General features: G+C 46.2%; 1 protein-coding gene across 1 annotated transcript; it reads right to left on the minus strand.

Moving 5' to 3' along the window:
- Positions 1 to 570: 570 nt before the first annotated feature.
- Positions 571 to 25,293, minus strand: LYL1 (LYL1 basic helix-loop-helix family member). The gene is made up of 4 exons (XM_083185193.1): positions 25,099 to 25,293; positions 12,459 to 12,806; positions 4,897 to 4,988; positions 571 to 1,581 (listed from the first exon to the last, which is right to left on the minus strand). The coding sequence occupies exons 2-4, from the start codon at positions 12,755 to 12,757 to the stop codon at positions 1,106 to 1,108; spliced, it is 867 nt and encodes a 288-aa protein (XP_083041319.1). The 5' UTR covers positions 12,758 to 12,806; positions 25,099 to 25,293; the 3' UTR covers positions 571 to 1,105.
- Between the last annotated feature and the right edge of the window lie 1,408 nt (positions 25,294 to 26,701).

The raw sequence follows: 26,701 nt of genomic DNA on the forward strand, positions 1-26,701 counted from the left end.
CACAGATGGCAGAGCCCATGGACTGATACAGCACACATGGAATTATACGGCACACATGTTGACACTCCTGCAGTAAAAAAGAAAAAAAAAACTTTGTCATTCTTTTAATAAAAAAATGGCAGCACCCCTGGTTTGATACGGCAGACGTAGCAGCACCTCATGAATTATACAGCACACTTGGCTCACCCCTGGACTGATACGGCACACTTGGCAGCACCTCTGGACTGATACGGCACACTTAGCATCACCACTGGACTGATACGGCACACTTGGCAGCACCCCATGAATTATACGGCAGACTTGGCAGCACCCCATGAATTATATGACACACTTGGCTCACCCCAGAAATTATGCGTCACACATGCGAGCATCCCCGGCGTTCGGGTGGGCAATCTGAGCCCGCACATCCCTAATTAGAACATTCTGTAGTGAGTACAGGGGTGATGCCTTTCGCATCATGGACCTGTCCACCACTGGGATGGATCCAAGAGAATTCTCTACTCTCCGAGGTTCAGTCTGCTGGCCTAGAGAAAAGACAGGCATTGATTACTTTTCACAAGCGGCCAATCATAAGGGCAAACAACTTGTCATTTATTGTGTAACAGTACAAATACATGGCCTTTCCAGAATTAGTAGCTTTCAGTAGTCTAATGAGCATAAAGCCTGCAGACACGTTGTATTGAGAGGATTTAGACCTTGACCAGCCCTGACCATTGGCAGCAGTTTGGCCAGTAGGGTAAAGAAGTCATGAGCTCATCTTAGAGATAAGAGTTTACATTTGTCCATAACGTCTGAATGATCCAGCGATGTGAATACTCTCATTATTAGTAGAAAATAGAGCAGTAATGATCTACAATACAATACATCCATTCAAACCAAAATGGAAGCGTAACAGAAAAATAGTGTTTGTATAGTCAAATATCATGGCACCGCCTCTCAGTAGAAATTAAGCTCTGGTCCAGACACAGAATTTGGAAGTCTTTGGCACTGGTTCCTTCCGCCTAATTTCCCATACTCAAAGGGTGTGAAGGGTGTGTGCTCAGCAAACATTGTGAAGGAGAGTAAGGTATTCCTAAAAGCCTCGGTCTCCTTCGTTCTCCCACCCTCACCGACGTCCACCAACTTCTGACCTGATCATTGAAATTTTTGTGCTGCTGGAGGAAGAAACACTTTCTCTGTCACCCTCCGACTCCTCAGACTCTACACTGTCCCCGCAGCTGCCAGACATCGGAGACACTGTACACCCAAAGCCCCTGTCTTTCTCCTGGTCTTCCCGCATCTGCAGGTTAGGCGCCGGACTGTGACACTCTTTGACCTTCTGGGGCAGATCAGTTTGTGTGAATCTCCTCTTGGGAGGGGACGCTTTAGGAGGAGGGCTGTGCTGGTCTCCCAGCAGAGTGACCAGGAATGTAATGTATCTCATAGCCAAACGGAGAATTTCATTCTTGCTGAGCTTCTTGTCAGGCGGATGGGTGGGGATCAGTTTCCTCAGCTCTGCAAAGGCTCCGTTGACATTCTGCTGCCTCCAGCGCTCCCGACTGTTGGTGAAGACGCGACGGGCGACTTTCTGTGGCTGCCGCACTGTGAAATGCAAAGGTAGAGTTAAAATAACCATTATAGTGCATGAATAAATCCCATAATCACATATACAGGGTATCCAACGAGGGGGTACATTTACTCCTGTGCGACACCTCCTGTGCGACGCCTCCTGTGTGACACCTCCTGCTGCATTACCATATTAGGGCTATCACTGTTGCTTCTATGTAAGCAGCAGTTGCAACTCCATCCATATCTGAATTAGACCCATTCCGTTGTGCTCTACATCTGGCATAAAGTAAAGTTCATACCTAAAAAGTATTGGACTTTGGTGTGAGTTTAGTAAATATAGCTGGATCTGCTAATCCTGTAGGCATGGGTAGGATCGTGATTGCCGGATACAATGTGAGATTGCCTTTTTTGGGGGGTATATGCTATCACATTCAGTCTGTGGGGTAACCGTTGTTTTTGTCTTTTTAATGATTGCGATTTTAAAACATTGGGCAGACTTGGACAGAACCGGCCAATGTCTGCAGTTTGGGGCTATTACATTACCCCTGTGTCTGTAATACCGCTTTCAAATCGCATTTGCCAGGTTGCACCCAGGATCTCGATCCCGGGTCTGACCCAGGTACGGCACTTTCTTATATCCCAAGTCTTATTGCTGGGTTGGTCAACCCAGGTTATAAGGTTTGGTGCTTTCACACCGCACTTCGACCTGGGTAAAAGTGATATAAATCCATCAGAGTCACACAAACAACTGCCTGGCTCAAATGTAATAATAACAGTATTCCCCAGCAGCAGCTGTGACACCTATAGTAGCATCTGCCTCTCAGTGTTTCTCCATAGCCAAAATCCTTCCCACGTATATACCCCACCACCACACCCCAGTTCCTCTGTCTCTGCCTCTCTCCGCCGCCCTCAGCCCTTACACTTTCATGTGTTTAACTTCACAGGCAACTCAGCGTAAGGCAAGATTGATAGATAACAGAATCTGCAAACCCACAAGACCACATTTCCCTCGATCCAACCGCCGACACACACACCCACCCAGGTTCTACACCATGAAGTGGAAACACACAGCCTGCTACTACAACTGTGCAGCACACATGTCCCAGAGCCTAGAACTCACTATATGTAGGACAGTGCTCATCAATGCAGAGCTTAGATATTACACAGAACACATAACGCATTTCTGTACCCAATTTCCTTACTTAACCTGGTATAAATATCCTTTAGCTGGCACACCAAGTGATGGGACACTAATGGAGAAATGATTGGCTGGGCAGAAGACATTTCCTGATGAAGACGTCAGGTGGATCCAGGGCCTGTGTATGGTTTATCTTCATCCTAGGCAAAGCTTCCGCTTATTACTTCCACCACCACCCACCCACACACACAACCAACTTTCCAGAACCTCAGGTGAAAATGGGGAGGTGGCGTCTTAGGTGCGTTTGCATTAAGTTCTACAAGGATGCCTCTCTCGGAGTCATCCTTAATTTTGTGATAGACTTTATTTCTGGAGCACCTAATGGTAGAGCTAGCCCTGGGTGGATCTGATATACCTGGGCACAGACATACATAGTGTAATAACTCTACAAGATGGAGGCATCCAAGGTCACGTAAAGAAGGGTGTGTACTACTGGCCATGGGCCACCCATGAAGGTGGAATTAAGGAAGTTATTTAGACCTGACTGCTAGGCTGAGAAATCGCAGTGCGGAGCGATTATCGATCAGCTGCGCATGCGTTCCTGTGCGAGGCCATCCCGCAATAATATCCAGCAACCTTTTCAACTGCTGGCAATTCACAAGTTGATTGTCAGGAAGCCGTCGTTTGTGGTTGGTAACTGGACGTTTTCTGGAAGTGTCAGGAAAAATGCAAGCGTGCCCAGGCATTTTCAGGGAGGCGTGTGACACCAGCTCTGGCCTCGATCAGCCTGTTTCCATCGCACCAGCCGAGTAGGTCCTAGGTTACGCACAGGCTGCATACGGTGGTAAAATCATTAAATACCTCCAACTCCCTAAACCACCCCCCCCCCCCTTTACAGGCTAACCATAAGTCCCCCCCCTAAACCCCCCCCCCCCCCGGCCTGACTCTAACCATCCCCGCATACACACCGATAAAGATGCCGGCTGACAGTATTCCGGAGTCTTGACCCATTCAATTTTCAAGCGCTGGTCTGCTGAAGGGAGTCGGGATGCCATAGCACCGGCATCCAGACCATCAGGAAGCTGACGGCATCCAGTTTCGTTATGCTGGTGGACACCACCATACCAATGTGGCCAATTCCAGCTTAGACCACTATTCTGGATTCCTATGATAATTTGAGCCAACTCGAGAACCCGGTATCCTATTATATTTCTGCTCTGATTGGTGGATATGGTTATCCTCGAAGTTGATGCCCGTACACTTGCAGCTTAACCCCAAATATATGACAGAGCCGGATGTGTACGAGAGGCCACAGTGGTAGCGGACGGGGGGGCGTGGGGAGGCATGGGCCGGCGGATCTGGGAGATTTGGCTATTGGGAACGCCCAGCACTGGGGTGCAGGGGGCGGGCAGTTGACTGTGGATGTCATCTGCCCACCTACTCCCCTCACAGGGCGCTCGGAGATCTGAGACACCACAGAGGTCTCTCAGATCTGCGAGCGCTGGAGAAATCATTCGATGGTCGATGACCATCGAATGAACTCTCCCCCCGCACCAAAGGCTGCGAATGGATGATTATGCAAATCACCCATTCACAGCTGTGCGAGGGTTCACAGCAAGAGAGAGGGTGCGGTGGCCGTGCGGTATGGGGGCCTCGCAAGGCTGTGAAATTTGCAGCCTTGCAAGTCAACCAGAATAATGGCCTAGGTGCACTGTCTAGACCTACAACATTTCATCTCATGGAGCGCAATTAGTCCAATGGTATAAAGATTCCCATTTCCATTCTGCACACGGACTGACGATTTGCATGGGCACTGGGATGGCTGAGAACCGCTCTCAGTATTCTTTCAGTAGTGCTCTAGTTCCCTCATCAGTTGTGGAACCTTATTAATAAGATGCACTTTGCCTAATGTAACCCGGCTTCACACACACACACACACACACACACAAGCTTCTCATGCTAATATCAGCATTCCGGAGCCAAGAAATTTGCACTTGCGATTACATGTGTGTACAAACATTATGTAGGTCCATATAGTGAGAGAGTTTATTTGGCAACTCTGTGCCACCGGAAGAGGGTAACCACTTGTACCCATGCCCCACCTCCTCTCTTAACCCACCCCTGGTTGCACTGGTTCCACTTCCATGTTAGTTTTTGAAATTGTTCTGAAATGATTATATAAGGGTTTTGATAAACAGAATGGTTTGTACCTATGAAGGGCGGTTCGATGATGTCAGCAAAGCTTCTCCTCTTAAATCTCCCAGAAAAGATAGGGATCAGGCTAGAGGCGCGGAGGTAAGGGCTGAAAGAAAGTAGGGAAATCAGAGCATTTAGTTAATATACTAAACTATACATATCAAGCTACAAACTTTGATGTTCAGAACCTTAATTTTAGGACTCCCATGTTACAAAGTTACGTACAGTAGTGCCAACCATGTAGTGGAGGGGGATCTCTAAGCACAAATATACATACATGTGATCATGTGCTGAATAGATCCCCCAGGGATCGACAGCCTTGTAAGGACCAGACACAATGCAGCACCCGGGAATCAGCATAGCTCATCCCATACTCTTAAGCCCTGCCCCCAGCTATTTTCACAGGAGATCAGGAGTGGACTTAAAGGTGCCCATACACACAGCAGTCTTGGCTGGCAGGGCATACGATACATAGGACTTCAAGGGGATTCTTCTGCCCTTGTAGAAGTCACCCTAGTGTACAGCGTACACAGATACTACATAATTAAAATCAAGTATACTGTATACTCATTACAAATCAGAAACGACCATAGTAATCAGCAAAAAAGTGGACAATAGTACTCTCAGGGCCATTTATACACCATTGTAGGCCCTGGACAAAGCATCACACTTGGTCCATACCCATTTACTCATTGGAATAAACGTTTATAAAAAAAAATCATAAATTGCCCTTCCTGTGGCCCCGCACTGTCCATCCACATGCTTCCATGCAATGAATGAGTGTCAGCATTGGTGGAGAGCACATTTGTTCTCCATGGTGAATGCAGATACATATCATATACTTGTCCTGCTTTATTATCTCATTCCCTAATATGCTAACTGTTTACTCCTCTTTCCTGTTGTGTACGTAGCCGCGACTGACGTGGAAACTTTTACTGTCTGTTTTTTAGCTTATGTCATGAACTCACTGATTTCCTTTCTGCATATTTTGCTGCATTCTTTGTGTTTCCATACAGAATGTCCATTCGCTCCCGGTGTTACCAACCTAAAAGTTCTCCTTGTCTCTTATTACTTCCAGTACTTTCTAGTTAAAACCCATAGTTGCCCTGCAGTATATAGCTGCAGCTGAATATAATATATTTTTATACTTGCCTATTAAATCAGCTGGAGAAATTGGTGAGAACATGCCAGTCTCCCACAATTGTAGCACCATGTACCGGTATGCTGCGATACCTGCGCTGTCACCACCATGTACCGGTATGCTGCGATACCTGCGCTGTCACCACCATGTACCGGTATGCTGCGATAGCTGTGCTGTCACCACCATGTACCGGTATGCTGCGATACCTGTGCTGTCACTACCATGTACCGGTATGCTGCGATACCTGCGCTGTCACCACCATGTACCGGTATGCTGCGATACCTGCGCTGTCACCACCATGTACCGGTATGCTGCGATAGCTGTGCTCTCACCACCATGTACCGGTATGCTGCGATAGCTGTGCTGTCACCACCATGTACCGGTATGCTGCGATACCTGTGCTGTCACTACCATGTACCGGTATGCTGCGATACCTGCGCTGTCACCACCATGTACCGGTATGCTGCGATAGCTGTGCTGTCACCACCATGTACCGGTATGCTGCGATAGCTGTGCTGTCACCACCATGTACTGGTATGCTGCGATACCTGCGCTGTCACCACCATGTACTGGTATGCTGCGATACCTGCGCTGTCACCACCATGTACCGGTATGCTGCGATACCTGCGCTGTCACCACCATGTACCGGTATGCTGCGATAGCTGTGCTGTCACCACCATGTACCGGTATGGTACGATAGCTGTGCTGTCACCACCATGTACTGGTATGCTGCGATACCTGCGCTGTCACCACCATGTACTGGTATGCTGCGATACCTGCGCTGTCACCACCATGTACCGGTATGCTGCGATAACTGTGCTGTCACCACCATGTACCGGTATGGTGCGATACCTGTGCTGTCACCACCATGTACCGGTATGCTGCGATATCTGTGCTGTCACTACCATGTACAGGTATGCTGCGATACCTGTGCTGTCACCACCATGTACTGGTATGCTGGGATAGCTGTGCCGTCACCACCATGTACCAGTATGGTACGATACCTGTGCTGTCACCACCATGTACCGGTATGGTGCGATACCTGTGCTGTCACCACCATGTACCGGTATGCTGCGATATCTGTGCTGTCACCACCATGTACCGGTATGCTGCGATACCTGTGCTGTCACCACCATGTACCGGTATGCTGCGATATCTGTGCTGTCACCACCATGTACTGGTATGCTGCGATACCTGCGCTGTCACCACCATGTACCGGTATGCTGCGATATCTATGCTGTCACCACCATGTACCGGTATGCTGCGATACCTGCGCTGTCACCACCATGTACCGGTATGCTGCGATACCTGTGCTGTCACCATTATGTACCGTTATGCTGCGATACCTGTACTGTCACCACCATGTACCGGTATGCTGCGATACCTGCGCTGTCACCACCATGTACCGGTATGCTGCGATACCTGTGCTGTCACCACCATGTACCGGTATGCTGCGATATCTGTGCTGTCACCACCATGTACCGGTATGGTGCGATACCTGTGCTGTCACCACCATGTACCGGTATGGTGCGATACCTGTGCTGTCACCACCATGTACTGGTATGCTGGGATACCTGTGCTGTCACCACCATGTACCGGTATGCTGCGATACCTGCGCTGTCACCACCATGTACCGGTATGCTGCGATACCTGTGCTGTCACCACCATGTACCGGTATGCTGCGATATCTGTGCTGTCACCACCATGTACCGGTATGGTGCGATACCTGTGCTGTCACCACCATGTACCGGTATGGTGCGATACCTGTGCTGTCACCACCCTGTACCGGTATGCTGCGATACCTGTGCTGTCACCACCATGTACTGGTGTGCTGCAATAACTGTGCTGTCACCACCATGTACTGGTGTGCTGCGATATCTGTGCTGTCACCACCATTTACTGGTATGCTGCGATACCTGCGCTGTCACCACCATGTACCGGTGTGCTGCGATATCTGTGCTGTCACCACCATTTACTGGTATGCTGCGATACCTGCGCTGTCACCACCATGTACCGGTATGCTGCGATACCTGTGCTGTCACCACCATGTACCGGTATGCTGCGATACCTGTGCTGTCACCACCATGTACTGGTGTGCTGCGATATCTGTGCTGTCACCACCATGTACCGGTATGCTGGGATAGCTGTGCCGTCACCACCATGTACCGGTATGCTGCGATACCTGTGCTGTCACCACCATGTACCGGTATGCTGCGATACCTGTGCTGTCACCACCATGTACTGGTGTGCTGCGATATCTGTGCTGTCACCACCATGTACCGGTATGCTGGGATAGCTGTGCCGTCACCACCATGTACCGGTATGCTGCGATACCTGTGCTGTCACCACCATGTACTGGTATGCTGGGATACCTGTGCTGTCACCACCATGTACCGGTATGCTGCGATATCTGTGCTGTCACCACCATTTACTGGTGTGCTGCGATATCTGTGCTGTCACCACCATGTACTGGTGTGCTGCAATAACTGTGCTGTCACCACCATGTACTGGTGTGCTGCGATATCTGTGCTGTCACCACCATTTACTGGTATGCTGCGATACCTGCGCTGTCACCACCATGTACCGGTATGCTGCGATATCTGTGCCGTCACCACCATCTTCTTTGAAAATATTTTGTATCTATTTTTATCTCTTTTTGTGTCAGCAATTGAAAATAATACTTTAGCAGGGTATCTCATGCAAGTACTGTAGGGCTGTCACTATTGGACTACAATAACAATCGCCTGACCCAGCACTCGTATCCAAGAAGAAGTAATCATTTGCTCTGGTGCCTTCCATGAACCAGCAGGTCCCATATACCGGTAGAAAAAATAGCGGCACTCTCCAGACTTCATATAAAGCGTTTTTTATTCCAATATGTTTCGGGAGGAAACCTCCCATCCTCGGGGATCTACAAACACTGACATATTTATTCTCCACCAATTCACCAATCCACCAATCCATGGTATCCGTTATGTCTCCCCTCAAGGGCGTAACTACCATTGGTGCAAGGGGTGCAGCTGCTATGGGGCCCAGAGCTGAAGGGGGCCCATCTTTGCTGTGTAATTAATGTTTTACATACATTTATCTCCATCAGTTGCTAATTAGGGGGCCCTTGCAATCTTTTGCTATGGGGCCTATGAATTTCTAGGTACGCCAGACTCCCCTCCTACTGATCACACCAGAATCCACTCTCCAATTAATCAGAGATGCAGCCCGGGGAACAAGCAGGTTAGAGAAACACACAGCACCATAGTATTAAACCATAGACCCAACTCCCAATAGAGAATACATACAAAATACACTGAGCTAACTGTATATAATTTTAATTAGGCCAATATTAAATTGAAAACATTTAGCAAGGCTGGTACCAAAATACATATGTAACAAATATGTGTACGTATTCTATCTTGATCCTTCGCTTTTCCATATTAATCAAAATACAGCTGACTTACAATGAAGCCCCAATCTCTCGTTTAGACCTTGCGGTGCTAAGGAATCAAGTTTCATGATCCACCTGCTTTCAAGTTTTAGAAGTAATTTACCTCTTTTGCCACCTCTCCTTAATGGGGGTCATGATCCATGATTTTTGTGCCTAAGGTGGCAACTGAATGGCCAGCCACTGCACAATGCCATGCCATCGGTTGGTCACTAGTCCCTGCCACTAGTGCCGCACGAACCATAAACCGGTGATTAGCCATATGATCTCTATAAATGAGGTTTCCATTTTCCCACATATATATACCCACATGGGCAATATATCAGGTAAACCACAAATTTAGACAAACAGGTGAGTGCATGTCTGATAGTGAATTTCTTACCGCTGTATGGCTGCAAAAAGTGGTTACCTGTCAACAGGGAACTACAAGTCATGCAGCCCATACACCGTACATAAATAAATATATTTAAACCTCCTGGATGCTATATCCAGGAGGTTTAAATATATTTATTTAGTTATTAACAGTTACTTATATAGCGCACACATATTCAGCAGCGCTTTACAGAGAATATTTACATCAGTCCCTGCCCCAGTGGAGCTTACAAACTATATTCCCTACCACATATATACACACACACAGACATTCTAGGGTTAATTTTGTTAGGAGCCAACTGACCTACCAGTGTATTTTTTGGATTGTGGGAGGAAACTGGAGTACCCGGAGGAAACCCACGCAAGTACAGGGAGAATATACAAACTCTGCACAGTTAGGGCCATAATGGGAATCGATCCCATGACCTCAGTGGATCCGAATATATACTGCAGATTGTTCTTTTTGTGGTATTGTATATATAAAAGGGACTTTGGACCACAACAAGAACAATCTGCAGTATAAATTGGGATCCATGACCCCATAATCCAACAGGTGGATGGTAACTATTACTACTCTAATACAACATAGAGTTGGTCCATTATCTCTCCAGATGCTAATAGGAACGGACAGTGGGGATAGTATATACCCTAATAATAGTCCTACCACAATGTATTTTGCGATTTAAATTCCTTGTTATTAATTGTTTAATAAATTGCTTTATATTTTATGAATACAAAAATGGTGTAAAGTCAATCCAATATTATTGTGATTTTTAATCAGCGCTGCACACCCATTTCTTTTGCTTCCAGTTCAGTCCAGTACCTGGCCTGTGGAGGAAAGATGGCATGCACTGCAGAGGAGGACTAGTCTAGTACCTGGCCTGTGGATGATAGATGGCATGTTCTGTGGAGGAGGACTAGTCTAGTACCTGACCTGTGGAGGAAAGATGGCATGCACTGCAGAGGAGGACTAGTCTAGAACCTGGTTGTGGAGGATATATGGCATGTTCTGTGAAGGAGGACTAGTCCAATATCTGGCCTGTGGAGGAAAGATGGCATGCACTGCGGAGGAGGACTAGTCTAGTACCTGGCCTGTGGAGGAAAGAATGCATGCACTGCGGAGGAGGTCTAGTCTAGTACCTGACCTGTGGAGGACAGATGGCATGTTCTGTGGAGGAGGACTAGTACAGTACTTGGCCTGTGGAGGAAAGATGGCATGCACTGCGGAGGAGGACTAGTCTAGTACCTGGCCTGTGGAGGAAAGATGGCATGCACTGCGGAGGAGAACTAGTCTAGTACCTGGCTTGTGAAGGAAGGATAACATGCGCTGCAGAGGAGGACTAGTCTAGTACCTGGCCTGTAGAGGATATATGTCATGTACTGCAGAGGACTGGTCTAGTACCTGGTCTGTGGGGGATAGATGGCATGTTCTGTGGAGGAGGACTAGTCTAGTACCTGGCCTGTGGAGGAAAGATGGCATGCACTGTGGAGGAGGACTAGTCTAGTACCTGGCCTGTGGAGGAAACATGGCATGCATTGCGGAGGAGGACTAGACTAGTACCTGGCCTGTGGAGGATAGATGGCATGTTCTGTGGAGGATTAGTCTAGTACCTAGCATGTGGAGGATAGATGGCATGCAGCGCAGAGGACTAGTCTAGTACCTGGCATGTGGAGTATAGATGGCATGATCTGTGGAGGAGGACTGCTATAGTACCTGGTTTATGAAGAATATTAATGTGCTGTGGAGTAGGGAGGTTAATCCCAGGCCATTTTATCACTCCCAAGATTTGGGTTTGGAAAACTCTCATGCCTCTAAAAAGACAAAAACAGGGTGCCTGGCCTGTGGAGGATAGATGGCATGTTCTGTGGAGAAGGATTAGTCTAGTACCTAGCATGTGGAGGATAGATGGCATGCAGCGCAGAGGACTAGTCTAGTACCTGGCATGTGGAGTATAGATAGCATGATTTGTGGAGGAGGACTAGACTAGTACCTGGCCTGTGGAGGATAGATAGCATGATCTGTGGAGGAGGACTGCTATAGTACCTGGTTTATGAAGAATATTTATGTGCTGTGGAGTAGGGAGGTTAATCCCAGGCCATTTTTTCACTCCCGAGATTTGGGTTTGGAAAACTCTCAATCCTGGGATTCCTGGGATCTGTGATTGGCCTATGGAAGCAGTCCTTAAGTGGGCTAAGGAGGGTGAAAGCGGTGGAGGGGATGAGCATCAGGCGGCGCAGTGTGACATCTACTATAATGCTGCGTGGCCACTCAACCTGCATTTCCAAGCAGAAAAGGATCAAATGGGCATGCTCATTTCGATCCCAAAATCCTGGGTTTGCGAGCTCCAAACCCAGTATTGAAATGCAAAAATTGCCCTTTATCCCAGGATCCTGTCGATCATGATCCCAGGATTGGCTTCCCTACTGTGGAGGTATAGTATATGGGCCATACAGCATCTGTTTGACATGCCAGCAGTGCATGGCTCCTTTGATAACAACCTGTGTGTGTGGCAGAGACAGCATGTAGACTAACAGAGCCACAGCAATGTCCTTAAGGTAACATCATGTACAGTACTTAGGCTAGCCTAAGGGTGGGTGCCAGTGTATATCTGTGTACATCTTACCTGGGCAGATAGGAGTGGGTGTGAAACTGAGCAGGAAAGAATGGTGCCCGTATCCCTGGTAGTGCCAGCATCCAGGAGGGAACAGGGCGTAAGGTAGTGAGTTCTGGCCGCAGTGTGACTCGGCTGTGTCCCAAGCTGATGACAGGCACATGGGCGGGCAGTTCGCCATTCCCCACAGGTGCCCGCGTTTCATCTGTGAGGTGTTCAGAGGGCGAGGCCGGAGACCTGGTTGGTAGAGGAACAACTGAAGTATTGACTGTATTGGGATGTTTGTCTCCTGAACGTCCATCATCCTCCATTGTGGCATGGGTGCAGTCACCTTTGTCATAAGTAGGACATATGGCACACCTGAGTAGGAAATGAAAGTGCAATGGTCAGCTTACTAACATGTTACTCCCCCCCTTCCTGCCTACCAGCAGGTTACTTGTTAAGTCCCTCCCTCCTACCTACCAGCATGTCACTTATTCACCCCCCCCCCCTCCTGCCTACCAGCACGTTACTTGTTAAGTCCCTCCCTTCTGCCTACCAGCATGTCACTTGTTCACCCCCCCTCTTGTCTACCAGCACATTACTTGTTAAGTCCCTCCCTCCTACCTACCAGCATGTCACTTGTTCACCCCCCCTCTTGTCTACCAGCACATTACTTGTTAAGTCCCTCCCTCCTACCTACCAGCATGTCACTTGTTCACCCCCCCTCCTGCCTACCATCACGTTACTTGTTAAGTCCCTCCCTTCTGCCTACCAGCATGTCACTTGTTCACCCCCCCCCCTTGTCTACCAGCACATTACTTGCTAAGTCCCTCCCTCCTGCCTACCAGCATGTCACTTGTTCACCCCCCCTCCTGCCTACCATCACGTTACTTGTTAAGTCCTTCCCTTCTGCCTACCAGCATGTCACTTGTTCACCCCCCCTCCTGCCTACCATCACGTTACTTGTTAAGTCCCTCCCTCCTGCCTACCAGCATGTCACTTGTTCACCCCCCCTCCTGCCTACCAGCACATTACTTGTTAAGTCCCTCCCTCCTGCCTACCAGCATGTCACTTGTTCACCCCCCCTCCTGCCTACCAGCACGTTACTTGTTAAGTCCCTCCCTCCTGCCTACCAGCATGTCACTTGTTCACCCCCCCTCCTGCCTACCAGCACATTACTTGTTAAGTCCCTCCCTCCTGCCTACCAGCATGTCACTTGTTCACCCCCCCCCTCCTGCCTACCAGCACGTTACTTGTTAAGTCCCTCCCTCCTGCCTACCAGCATGTCACTTGTTCACCCCCCCCCCCCCCCCCCCCCTCCTGCCTACTAGCATGCTACTTGTTCACCCCTGAAAAGAGGGTGGACAGGGTTTTGGGTAGAGGGGCCATACTTTGCGCTACAACCCTATTTTTGTATTTTTAGAGGCATGCCTAGCGTTCCTTGAGCAACTGGCTAGCCCCTGGCTCCCCTCCTCACACTGCTAGATGCGCTGCATGTATTCATACATGCAGCGCATGTATTCTGTTCATACACCGACACAGCAGTGAAATGTAGGCCACCCCCCTGGCTGTGAGGCCATGCCCACACGCCTCAGCGCACGCACACATCCCTTCTGCGCACGCATATGTCCCTAATTGCTCCTCTTGGGAGGTATGCAAAATGGGCCCGCCATAGCTAAGGCTTCTAAAGATGGCAGTAGTCCATTGTAGCCTATGGGCTACAGAGCCCACGTCGCCAACACACATCGCAGGGACGGGATACTCTCAGAAAGTCTCGTTCCTGCACCTGCTGATTGATCGCGTATTGCAATGCAATCCTGGCCAGTAAGGGGTGGATCTGTTATAAATGGCCCCCTAAGGCATTAATACATCTGGATTAAGCAGTGTTTTAAGGAAAATAAACTTAATATGAAATTATAAATGAAAGCTTAATTATATTCAGAGTTAAAACAAAGGCTAAACACAGTTTATTGGGTACTTCTTTACTTTCACGGCGCCAGCATGGCGCCGTGCTACTTCCGACTTCTACGCTCGCCACAAACTATGTAAAATAAAGGAACTTAACGCCAAGCCAACATGGATAGTTCATACCTCCACTATCCATGTTGGCATGGAGTTGATTTTAAATAGCGTGGCGAGCGTAGCGAGCCACCGAGCCCGCAGCGTGGGCGAGCGAAGCGAGCCCCGCAAGGGGACTCAGACGCCGTGAAAGTAAAGAAGTACCGTTTATTGTGTAAGGAAAATGAAGGAATTAAGAAAGAAATAAAAATAACTTCTGTGCCAAGATCTCACAGAAGATTTCGCCCACATTACTAGATATCAGGTTAACGAATAAGAAAATGGGGGTTATTCAGACCTGCAATTTCGCATCCCGAGCAATATTCGAATGACTGCACATACGCATCGTTGACCTGGGATGAAATCCTGCTAATTGATCTCACTTTGAAGTAAAACCCCACCCAAATCTGAGTTACTTCTACCCCACCTGCAGAGCACATGGGCCCTTATTCAGATCTGATGGCAGTACAAATTTGTTCTCAAAATGGGCAAAACCATGTGCACTTCAGGTGGGATAGATGTAACAGGTGCAGAGAGAGTTAGATTTGGGTGGGGTGTGTTCAAACTGAAATCTAAATTGCAGTGTAAAAATAATGCAGCCAATATTTATCCTGAACAGAAACAAAATAACTCACACAAATCTAACTCTCTCTATACATGTTACATCTGCCCCACCTGCAGTGTACATGGTTTTGCCCATTTTGAGAACATATTTGTACTGCGATCAGATCTGAATAAGGGCCATGGTTTTGTCCATTTGAGAAGGAATTTGCCTTTGCGAGTGAACCAGAATAAGGGCCATAATGTATAGGACTATAACAGATGTCTACATCAGTATGTGTGAATAATAAGTAGGGTTTAATAAGATTTGTGCAATGGCAGAAGAATTGAGATGCCTACCGCAAATGTATATAAATGGGATTATTTTAATTCTCCTTTAACACGTTCTTATTTAATCATTGACATATTGGGGGAAATTTACTAAGAATACGAATACGATATATCGTATTCTTAATACAAATGAATACGACTGTATACGGCTGTTTAAGCCGTATGCAAATTCGTGTTCCGGAGGTTTTTTTCAAAGCAGTCAAATACGACTGTTTTGTAAACCTCCGATGGCGTATTGATTCGTATTAGCGGCCATATATACGGCCGCTAATACGAATTTGTATAGGCAGTCTGCACGGATCAGTTAGATCCGTGCAGGCTGCAGTGTGTAAAAAAATTGAAAAATAAATAAATAAAACGGCGTGGGGTCTCCCCCACGGCCATAACCAGCACCAGGCTGGTCATAAAAAAATCAGGAAACCGGCCAAATAGGGCTCCCCGATTTTTTTAAAACCAGCCCCAAGCTCCAGCCCGGGGCTGGTTCCCAAAATACAGGGGAAAAAATGACTAGGGGTTCCCCGTATTTTAAGAACCAGGCCCAACCAGCCAGCAGGGTAATGCCACAGCCGGGGTACACTTATTATATAAGGTCCCGCGGCCAAAGCATTAACCCTACCAACCAGTCAGCCTGGCCAGGGATCCTGGGGGAGTGGGGACCCCCCCCCCAATAAAGGAGTCGCCCCCCCTCCAGGACTTACCTGGCAAGGCTGAAGCCTGGTGCTGTCCCCGGTGACCCTGGGCTGTGGTCACCGGGCTGAATAAGTGTAAAAAAAATAGAATAAACTATTGTCTAATACTGTGGAACTATGAGTCCCAGCAAGCCTCCCCTGCAGGCTGGGACTTGGATAACAACAATTCCCAGCATGCGGGGCATTAAAGGGCCCGCTGGCACTTGTAGTTCCACAGTATTAAAAATAGAAAAATAAACACACTGACACACATTATAAATAAAACTTTATTTCATCCAAAGCTCATACATACTGATACTAACCTATCTTGAGCCCGTAGGTCCGGGGGTCCAGTGTCCTGGTCCAGGGGTCCGGTGTCCGGTATCCGACGCAATCCATAGGGGAACCTGTGGAAGGAAATTATACTTACAAGTGTCCTATGGCGAAGATCTGTCCTGTCTTTCCAGCAGTAGTCCAGGAGTCTTGGCAAAAAAATAAACCGACTACCCGAACCCAGATGGACAGAGCAGGAGCCGCACGTTGTCTTTGTTTACATCGTGCGGCTCCGCCCCCGAATACTGCTATTGGTCGGCTTCTGACGCCTAACGGCCAATCAGGAGCCGCCCTGGAGCCTGGGGTTAGTTTTAAAAAATCGGGGAACCCCTATTTGGCCGATTTCCTGATTTTTTATTATCAGCCCCGGCTCTTTCAGCCTGGTGCTGGTTACTGCCGTGGGGGGGGACCCCACGCCGTTTTTTATTTATTTTTCTATTTTTTTACACTGAAGCCTGTACGGATCTGACTGATCCGTGCAGGCTTCTGCCAAATACGTCAGGAAAATAAAGTGTATTTTCCTGGCATATTTGTCCGGCAATTCGCGGCCGTTTTACGCTAATTAGCGGCCTTATTTTCAATACGGCTGCTTAGTAAATTAGGAATCACCATTCTTTTGAATGGTGATTCCTATTCGGATTCTATTGATGGTGTATTCATTTGTATGTGTAAATACAAATACGAATGTCCCATCAATACGAATACGAAAAATCTTATTTTTGGCATAGTAAATGCCAAAAATACGAATACGCCCCAAAAATTTGTATTTTACTAAGATTTTTTTTTACGATTTTAGTTTAGTAAATTTCCCCCATTGAGCCATGTTTCTTAATAATATTTTTATGTCTGCATGTCCTTTAACTCTGTCCTTGAATGTACCTAGTACATACCTTAGCCTCATGTTTGTCATGTCTAGCACAGGACCAGATTAAGGGGGTCAGTATACCTGGGCCCCCCTGTGGTCAAAGTGTATTTTTCCCCACATTTTTTTTTTTTTAGCCAAAGGCTTTGTGCATGGGAGTGGGGTAGTGCTAATGATTAATGGTGCTGAGCATCAGGAGCCAAAGCACACTGACAAGTGTGCAGTGCATTACTGGGAGTTGACTTAGGGGGGCCTTTATCAAACAATATTTTTTGCTAAATATAAAGCATCACTGTAATGTACCAAAGGGGGCCGGCCGCATTCCCCATAGGTTTCTATGGGGGATGCAAAGCTGTCCAATGGATCAACAGTGAGCTGCCTGGCTTCGCATCCCTGGGCTATTGCCATTCTGAGATGGCTATTGCCCATTGTAGCTAATAGGCTCCTGATAGCACTGCCGCCTGGGTCGGTGGGAGGTCAGCGCTAACCACACATGCGCAGAACCCCGGCTGAGTGCATTGCAGGGATGGGCTCCTTCCGAAGCGTCCCTGCGAGCGGGGATGATCTTGGGTGGTAATATTCCGCCCATATCGCATTTTAAATGTGATCATTGATAAAAAAGTCCCATGAGACTAAACAAGAGGTCAGAGGCTGAGAGGCTTTTGCTGAGCTCTGCTTGGTGGAGCTCATCATATGCTTCTCAGGCCCATGGAGGACAGCAGCAGCGACCTCGTCATGGGAGGGTTTTTAATCAGCGGCAGTGCTGAGCCTGCCAGGTACAGAGGAACAAACACAGGCTTTTCATTTGGTATTATTTATATTTTATATATATATATATATTTATATCTTTGATAAAGGCATTTGGTTGCCGAAACGTTAGATCACTACATTGTGGTTGTGTGTTTCATTTATATTTGAAATCCGTTCGAGTGCCGCCCCCTGTCTCTTGACACTCATCCGTATATATATATATGAATATATATATTATGAATGCAATCGCCTGTTTTAAACAGGTTAAATGATGAGAATGATGTTTCAACACAGGTGATGGCAATCATAAATGAAGAGAAAAGTCCAGGAACAGAGCATTGTGTCCTCCTGGAGGGTCATGTTGGGGGGTATGGATCTAGCCAATTACTGCACATTTGATTTGGTACAGGGGAGAATCACGCTGCTCATAGATCTGCATGTGTGTGTGCGCCTCAGTGGTTTTCCTGCTCTGCACCTAAATAAAGGTCTCACTGCTGGATTTGTTTGTTCTACTTTCAGAGCGAGGCGGTGACATAGCCGAGCAGCCATAAGAGGAAGCCGCCTTACAGAGCCTCCGAAATAACTTTCTGTACAAAATCATCTAGCACTACAATCCGTCATTTATATCATCTCATTCATTTAAATAATTTTATGACTTTCAGGGGCTTATTTATTACATATCAGGTTTTAGCTAAGTATATTCAACTATTATATAATTATGCAATTGTAATATCTTTTGCAATAATAAAACAGGTGTAGCCTAGATGTATTATAATACACAACCCTGCGTAAAAGTAAACTGATCATTTTACATTCTGGTCTGGGGGGCCAGCTGCTACACTGCACATGTGGCGATTCCCGGGGAGGGATCCTACATATCCCTATCCCAGTAAATGTGGCAGTGTGTAGTTTATAGGCTGCAGTGGACTATGTGGCCGATTTGGACCTGAGCAAAACGCTGCAACTTTTTGCAGCCCTGTGATCAGTTAGCCCCCTAGCAGCCTGAGTGAAGGGCCACCCCTGTGCATGACTACAAATGCCAAGAGGGGGAATCCACTGACCACCTAAATGGACACCCCCCCACCACCGTGTACAGCACCGTGTAAGTCAATACTTACTTGGCACTGCGATGGCCGCGGGGAGATCAGGGCCATCGCAGTGATGACATCAGCGGTCCTCCTAACGACCGGGTCCACGTGTGTCACTAGGGTGCGGCCCACAAAGCCATCTGGCTGTCAATCAGCCAGTGTACGGCCTGCAATCACAGGTCGCCGCTGGCTGTGGCACCGAGGGCTCGTGCATGTGCGCCCCTCCAATAACTGCCAGGGCTGCCAATTCCCAGCTTTGTGACCAGGGCTGAATCAGCTCCTAAGGCTATGTGAAGAGAGCGCTAGCTACCGGGACCAAGCTTTGTAATACCCCTGTCAGACCGCCAATTCAACCTGGTTTATTGTCATGTTAACCCAGGTTAATCTGTGGTCTGAAAGCGCCGCAGCCATGTTTCCTGGGTCGAGCAACCTGGCATTTCAACCCTGGTCACGACCAGGGTTGAACACGGCTGCGACCCAGGTTGCTGTGCAGTGTGAACGGGTCCTGTTCACACTATGGAGGAGGCAGCGCTTGGAGACAGCGCCAGTTCCAAGCGCTGCCTTGCCCCCCGATGATGCGCCGCTGCTCCTCCCCGACCCTGTCTGCATCAAATTTCAGATCACAAATTCTGGGTCGCTCTCAAAACAGACCCATGCCCCGATGCCGGGTGCGACCTTGCATTTGCGGCCTGAAAGGGATATAAGTCTCCGATATCTGATGCAGAGCCCCTCTGGGAGAGGGCAGCCAGTTCAGTCAGGCATGGGGGGCGGGGCCACTTACAGGGCGGGGAAGGGGCGGCGATGGGTGATGAGTGTGTGGGTGTGGCCAATGCAATTGCGCCCTCTTGGTCACGCCCCCGCTGTGCAATGCTGGTATTTTAGGCATTGCACAGCGGGGCTACAACAAAGCGAATCACGTCACTTGCTCGCACGGGGGAAGGGGGGAATTGATGTCGCAGGAGGCTGACGGATTCCGAGAGGTTTTCCTACCCTTCCGGGCAGTGTTCCCTCTAAGCTGTGCGCACGTGCGCAAGCACACAACTCGACGAGCGTGTGCGCGGACGTTACAACAGAGCGCACAAAGCAGCAATGGTCCCTTTTTGCAGTTGTGGACTCAATTAATGTGTGTTTCACCCATTAACTACATTGTGTGCTGTGTTTTGAATGTTTAAATGTTTAATATAATTTTGAAGTAAAGTTAACACAAATGCTGAACGTCATTTTCCAGTTATATATAAGTGACGCACAAAATTTCCTTCCAAAGTTGCACAGCCAAAATCTTTTGCCGCACACAGCCTTCATAAAATTAGAGGGAACATTGCTTCCGGGGGGACGGGAGGTTGACCCTATTTCCGGGAGGGTAGGCAACCCAGCTATATATATATGAAGGTATGTTGTATTATAATAATAATAATATTAACTACAACAAAGTATAATATCTTATTTGAGATTGTTCTGTGCTGTGATGTACTAGAAACTCCATTACATTATTATTCTGCTTACTGGACTATACCTATTTATGAAGATGACGTCAAGTGTCACAGATCACTGCAACATGACAACCAGGAAAACACAACACAAGCCGGTTACTATGTACAGCTTATAACAATGTTACACACCCACCCCACCTACATCCACACCAACCAATAATGTAGGGGGTGAAGAGTGAAGATCCATTACAAAAGTCCAGAGAATCAGTCACAGCAATATAGATAATTGCAGGCGTACAGCAAATGTGTACAGCAATATGCAGAAATATATAACATGGCAATGTCAGTTACTATCAGCATCCACAATGATATACGGTATGTGTGTGATGCACAGGAGACTGGCCTGTAGTGATATACAGTAAGTGTGTGATGCGGGTGCTGGATGGCAGTCAGGATTCCGACCATCAGTAAACCAACATCGGAAGTCCGACTGTTAAATGCCTGAGAGTCGGGATCGCGACTGATTGGCGCTATACTGCCTCGTGGGGGTCCACAACCCCCATGGAGGGAGAATAGAACCTGTGGTGAGTGCAGCAAGCCCGCAAACAGGCTGTCGGAGAACAGGTGATCGGGATTCCGATGTCGGTATACCGGCCATCGAAATCCCGGCGGTCGGAGCGTCATACCACACCTGTATAATTTTCTATCTGGCTACCAAACAAATTCCATTGTGACTATATAACAATCGAGGACAGAATTGATGAAAACACAAACAGTGCATATCATTTTAATCACTCTTATTTGCTTCTATACTTTTGCACAATCTTTGTTTGCTTAAACTTCACTGTTTCTCAGCAATTTTAAAGGCAATATTAATCAAAGTTAAATTTTAAATGATTAATATTTGTTGGTGGACCCTTCCTATTGGGTAAACTACACAAATATCCAGTGAGTGCCCCGAATTGGGAATACCTTTTTCTTCTTTTGAATTTGTACTGTAGTGGTATATAGTAAGCATGTGATGTACAGGACACTGACCTGTAGTAGTATGTAGTAAGTGTGTGTGACGCAAAGGAGACTGACCTGTAGTGGTATATCTATAGTAAGTGTGTGACGCACAGGAGACTGACCTGTAGTGGTATATCTATAGTAAGTGTGTGACGCACAGGAGACTGACCTGTAGTGGTATATCTATAGTAAGTGTGTGATGCACAGGAGACTGACCTGTAGTGGTATATCTATAGTAAGTGTGTGACGCACAGGAGACTGACCTGTAGTGGTATACTGTATCTATAGTAAGTGTGTGACGCACAGGAGACTGACCTGTAGTGGTATATCTATAGTAAGTGTGTGATGCACAGGAGACTGACCTGTAGTGGTATATCTATAGTAAGTGTGTGATGCACAGGAGACTGACCTGTAGTGGTATATCCATACCCTCCAACATGACCCATTCCATGCGGTACACAATGCTCTGTTCCTGGACGTCCCTGGTAATGTATGATTGTCATCACCTGTGTTGAAACACCCTTCTCTTCAATTACCTAGTTCCACACAGGTGATGACAATAATACATCACCAGGGACGTCCAGGAACAGAGCATTGTGTACCGAATGGAATGGGTCATGTTGGAGGGTATGGTATATCTATAGTGAGTGTGTGACGCACAGGAGACTGACCTTCAGTGGTATATAGCAGGGATAGCCAACTCTAGTCCTAGAAGCATAAGTGAAGTAATTAGCTCCACCTGTGGATCATTTAGAAATGTGTTAGTCAGTAATGAGTGCACCTGTGCCCCAGCTAGGTAATCTAGAAAACGTGAACTGTTGGTAGCTCTTGAGGACTGGAGTTGGCTACCCTTGGTATATAGCATGGTTGCCTACCTGACCCTCTCCTTCAGGGAGAAAATACTCTGTTCCTGGACTTCCCTGGTAATGTAGGATTGCCATCACCTGTGGTGAAACACCTTCCTTATCAATTACCTAGCTCCCCACAGGTGATGGCAATCATACATTACTAGGGAAGTCCAGGAGCAGAGCATTTTCTCCCTCATGGAGTGGGTCAGGTAGGCAACCATGGTATATAGTAAGTGTGTGATGCACAGGACATTGACCTGCAGTGGTATGTATATATCTATATATATGCAACCTGTGACAGTTGCCCCTTTAATTCTAAAGGGTTAATTCATAAGGTAGTTGGCAGGTGAGCTCTAAACCAGAAAAAAACACATGTTCGTTTTAGCTATGATGTGTCAGCAGTTGCCAGGCTCAGTCTAAGGCAGGCATTCCACACCACGGTCCTCAAGGCACACCAACAGTGCAGGTTTTGTAGATATCCAGGCTTGAGCACAGGTGACTTAAATAGTATCTGAGGGATTCTGATTAAACCATCTGTGCTGAAGCCTGGATATCTCTAAAACCTGAACTGTTGGTGTGCCTTGAGGACCGTGGTTGGGAATGCCTGGTCTAAGGAGACCAATTGTTAGTGTAGGACTTGCAGTGAAATGGGGTCCCTTGGCGATGGTCTGCAAGCGTAAATGCATTGATCAATTCATGAACTGAAACCTCATTATTTATTTGATTATTTGTATATTAAGTTGAGTTGGTTTATTACGGTGAGTGTTGAGCCACCGTATTTGTATTTATTAGAGCATGTGGTCACAGGCCACTGCACCCCAACCTGGGAATGGTGAGTGCTGTGGAACTCTGTATCTATCTATCTATCTATCTATCTATCTATCCATCCATCCATCCTGTAGTAAGTGAGTGTGATGCACAGGAGATTGGGTTTTCCAGTGTCAAGTAAATCTGAAGCATGTGTGAAGTGGTTAATTCTCTGCACTCTGCTTCCTTTCTCACTGTTCTTTTTCCCACTAAGAATAGAGTTTGGGAGATCGACACATGCTGCCACTATTTTTAAATTCTGATTTTTACACAAATATATATATATATATATATGATAAAATAATAGCACCATTGTGACGGACGAATGCACAATATCTACAGACTGCAGCCACATGCAGACTATAGAAATATTCATGTTGTTATTATACATATATATTCATCTATCTATGTATCTATCAACCAACATATCAGAGATGCTGCATATTACAGGATAGGCAGATCGATCGATAGATAGATATCACATAGATAAACTGTGCAGACAAGGCAATTCTGACTATCTCTCATATACAATGTATTTGGCCTTTAGGTGTATACACACGCATCAATTTTACTTTTGATTTGATTTGCTTTCGATTTCCCTAATTCCACCCCCTTTCGATTTGGCCTTTGCTTTCCATTTTATTTCACATTCAATCTGCACTTTTTGCATTCGATATCGATTTCCATATCAAATTCGATTTGCATTCAAGGCACGGTGTACACACTTAATTTACTGGATCAAATTTGATATTTCCTTGCCTGCACAGTCTATTTTTCTTTTCGATATAGAGAGAAAAAAGGGAGCGTGCATCGAATCAAATGCTAGTCGAAAGTATCCTAAAAACCTTAGATTTCAATTCAATTTTGCGTCTATAAGCAAAATCGAATCGAAAACAGGGAAAAATCAAAGCGTGTGTACACAGCTTAAGAGAGACAGACAGACAGACAGACAGACAGATGAGATATATAGATATTAGATAGATATTTTATAGATAACTAGATAGGTAGGTAGATATATGGGATAGATCAATATTACATAGCTAGATAAACAGACAAATAGATAGATAGATAAATATTACATAGATATACAGATAGATAAATATTACATAGATAGATAGATAGATAGATAGATAGATAGATAGATAGATATTAGATAGATAGACAGATTAGATAGATAAATATGACATAAATAGATAGATAAATATTACATAGATAGATAGATACATTTTTACATAGATATACAGATAGATACATTTTACACAGATAGATAATTATAACATAGATAAATAGATAGATAAATATGACATAAATAGATAGATATATAGATAAATATTACATAGATAGATGATAGATAGATGATAGATAGATAGATAGATAGATAGATAGATATGACATAGATAGATAGATAAATAATACATAGATAGATAGATAGATAGATAGATAGATAGATAGATAAATATTAGATAGATAGATAGATAGATATTACATAGATAGATATTAGATAGATAGATAGATAGATAGATAGATAGATAGATAGATAGATATGACATAAATAGATAGATAAATAATAGATAGATAGATATATAGATTTTTACATAGATATACAGATAGATACATTTTACACAGGTAGATAATTATAACATAGATAAATAGATAGATAGATAAATAAATATTACATAGATTGATAGATAAATATTACATAGATAGATAAATAGATAGATATATAGATAAATATTACATAGATAGATAGATAGATAAATAATAGATAGATAGATAGATAAATATTAGATAGATAGATAGATATTAGATAGATAGATAGATAGATAGATATGACACAAGAGATGAGTGTGGATGTACAGACTGACAGGAGACCTATGCCCTGATGAGAATCAGACAGATAACACGTGGACAGTGCCCACACACTTACCCGTGTCATACCACACTTGCCAGGCAGTAGCTATAGGATCATCCGGTCAGTATGGTGGGGGGTGAGAGCCACTTCCATTATGCCGGATAGGTTGGGAGCCTCCCTGGCAGGTCTCTGTGGCTGTAGGCGAATGTTCGTACATAGTCTATGTAAGTGTGGGATCCACTTTGCACAGGGGAAGGTGGAGTTATTGTACAGTAAGGGGAGGGAAGGTTAGTGGAGTCCAGCGTGTGGGGAGGGGGGATTTCCTTCTCTCCTTGGCCAGAGGAAGTCTGGGCCTACAGATAAGAGACAGGGGTCCGGTCTGCCCAGACTGATAAGAACAATCCATTCCAGAGTGCTGGGAAATGCCATAGATTTGTCTTATTATTCATGTATGGCACGTTTTATATAGTAGTATAGACATCCATGCTCATCACACTGAGATCCCTACACTCTGCACCAATATTTACACGGTTCACTATTTACTAGTCACCAGCCTGTCAACAATGATGGAACAGCAAAGCAGTTATGTCATTGATGGCGGATGTGTGTGGCGATTGGAGCAACACTTGAATTGATCCATCGGGCGCCACCTAGTGCGCATCGGTGCGCGAAACACTTGAATTCCACCCATAGAGGGAAGGAGAGGAGTTAACCTTTTATCATATAGGATCCCATAGAATTATTATTCTGTCTAGATGGTTATTACATTGTTTTATTTTTTATTCTGTTTAAACTGCAGACAGTTTTTAAGGATGCTAGAGGAGGCCACTGCCTCCTCTAGCATCCTCAAAAACTGTCTGCAGTAGGGGGGCAGCCATTTTCTAAGTGTCACTTTACATTATAGCAGCAGGAGCCGGGAGAGACCTGACCGTGACCGCAGGCCAGGTACCGGCAGACCACTTTACATTATAGCAGCAGGATAACTGAAGTATAGATGTAAGCAAGTGCGTAACTGCCATAGGTGCAGGGGGTGCAGCTGCTATGGGGCCCAGAGCTGAGAGCTGTCAAAGTATCATATCATACCCTCCAACATGACCCATTCCATTAGGTACAAAATGCTCTGTTCCTGGACTTCCTTACCAGTGGCAATTACAGAGGTGGGGCTTCTGCACAGTCCAAAATTCAAAGAGGGGGGTCACATCAACTGTCAGTGAGTCCAGGACAGTGATGTTTGGGGTGGCAGTAGGTGTGGCTCCCCTCTTTGAATATTGGACTGTGCTGCAGCCTCACATCTGCAACTGCCACTGGCAAGGAAGTCCAGGAACAGAGCATTTTGTACCTAATGGAATGGGTCATGTTGGAGGGTATGTCATATGCTGTATTAATTTTTCAGCATTAGGTGATAAATTGGGGCCCTTACAAACTTTTGCTATGGGGCCCACTTGTATCTAGTTACGCCACTGGATGGAAGACTATTATGGAGCATGTGTTGTGCTATTTTCTTGTAACATAAAACATATGGTTTGCATACCTCCCAACTTTCCAGATTCCAGAGGCGGGACACAGTTGATGCGCGCCGAAATTTTCAGGGGGCGTGGCCTAATTTCGGGGGCGTAGTTGATACGCGCAGCTCTCCAGTGAGGCCACGCCCCATTTTGACGCTATGGGGGCTTGACCC

This window comes from Crinia signifera, chromosome 4 (genome assembly GCF_055691185.1).
Source record: "Crinia signifera chromosome 4, ASM5569118v1, whole genome shotgun sequence".
Taxonomy (NCBI): Eukaryota; Metazoa; Chordata; class Amphibia; order Anura; family Myobatrachidae; genus Crinia; species Crinia signifera.

Bases quoted from the DNA above. Each gene is read 5' to 3' on its own strand.
- LYL1 (XM_083185193.1), bottom strand. From the start codon at position 12,757: ATGGAGGATGATGGACGTTCAGGAGACAAACATCCCAATACAGTCAAT. The intron at 4,989-12,458 runs GTAAGATGTACA...ACTTTCTTTCAG, and splicing joins ACCCACTCCTATCTGCCCAG to CCCTTACCTCCGCGCCTCTA. The intron at 1,582-4,896 runs GTACAAACCATT...TGCATTTCACAG, and splicing joins CATCGAACCGCCCTTCATAG to TGCGGCAGCCACAGAAAGTC.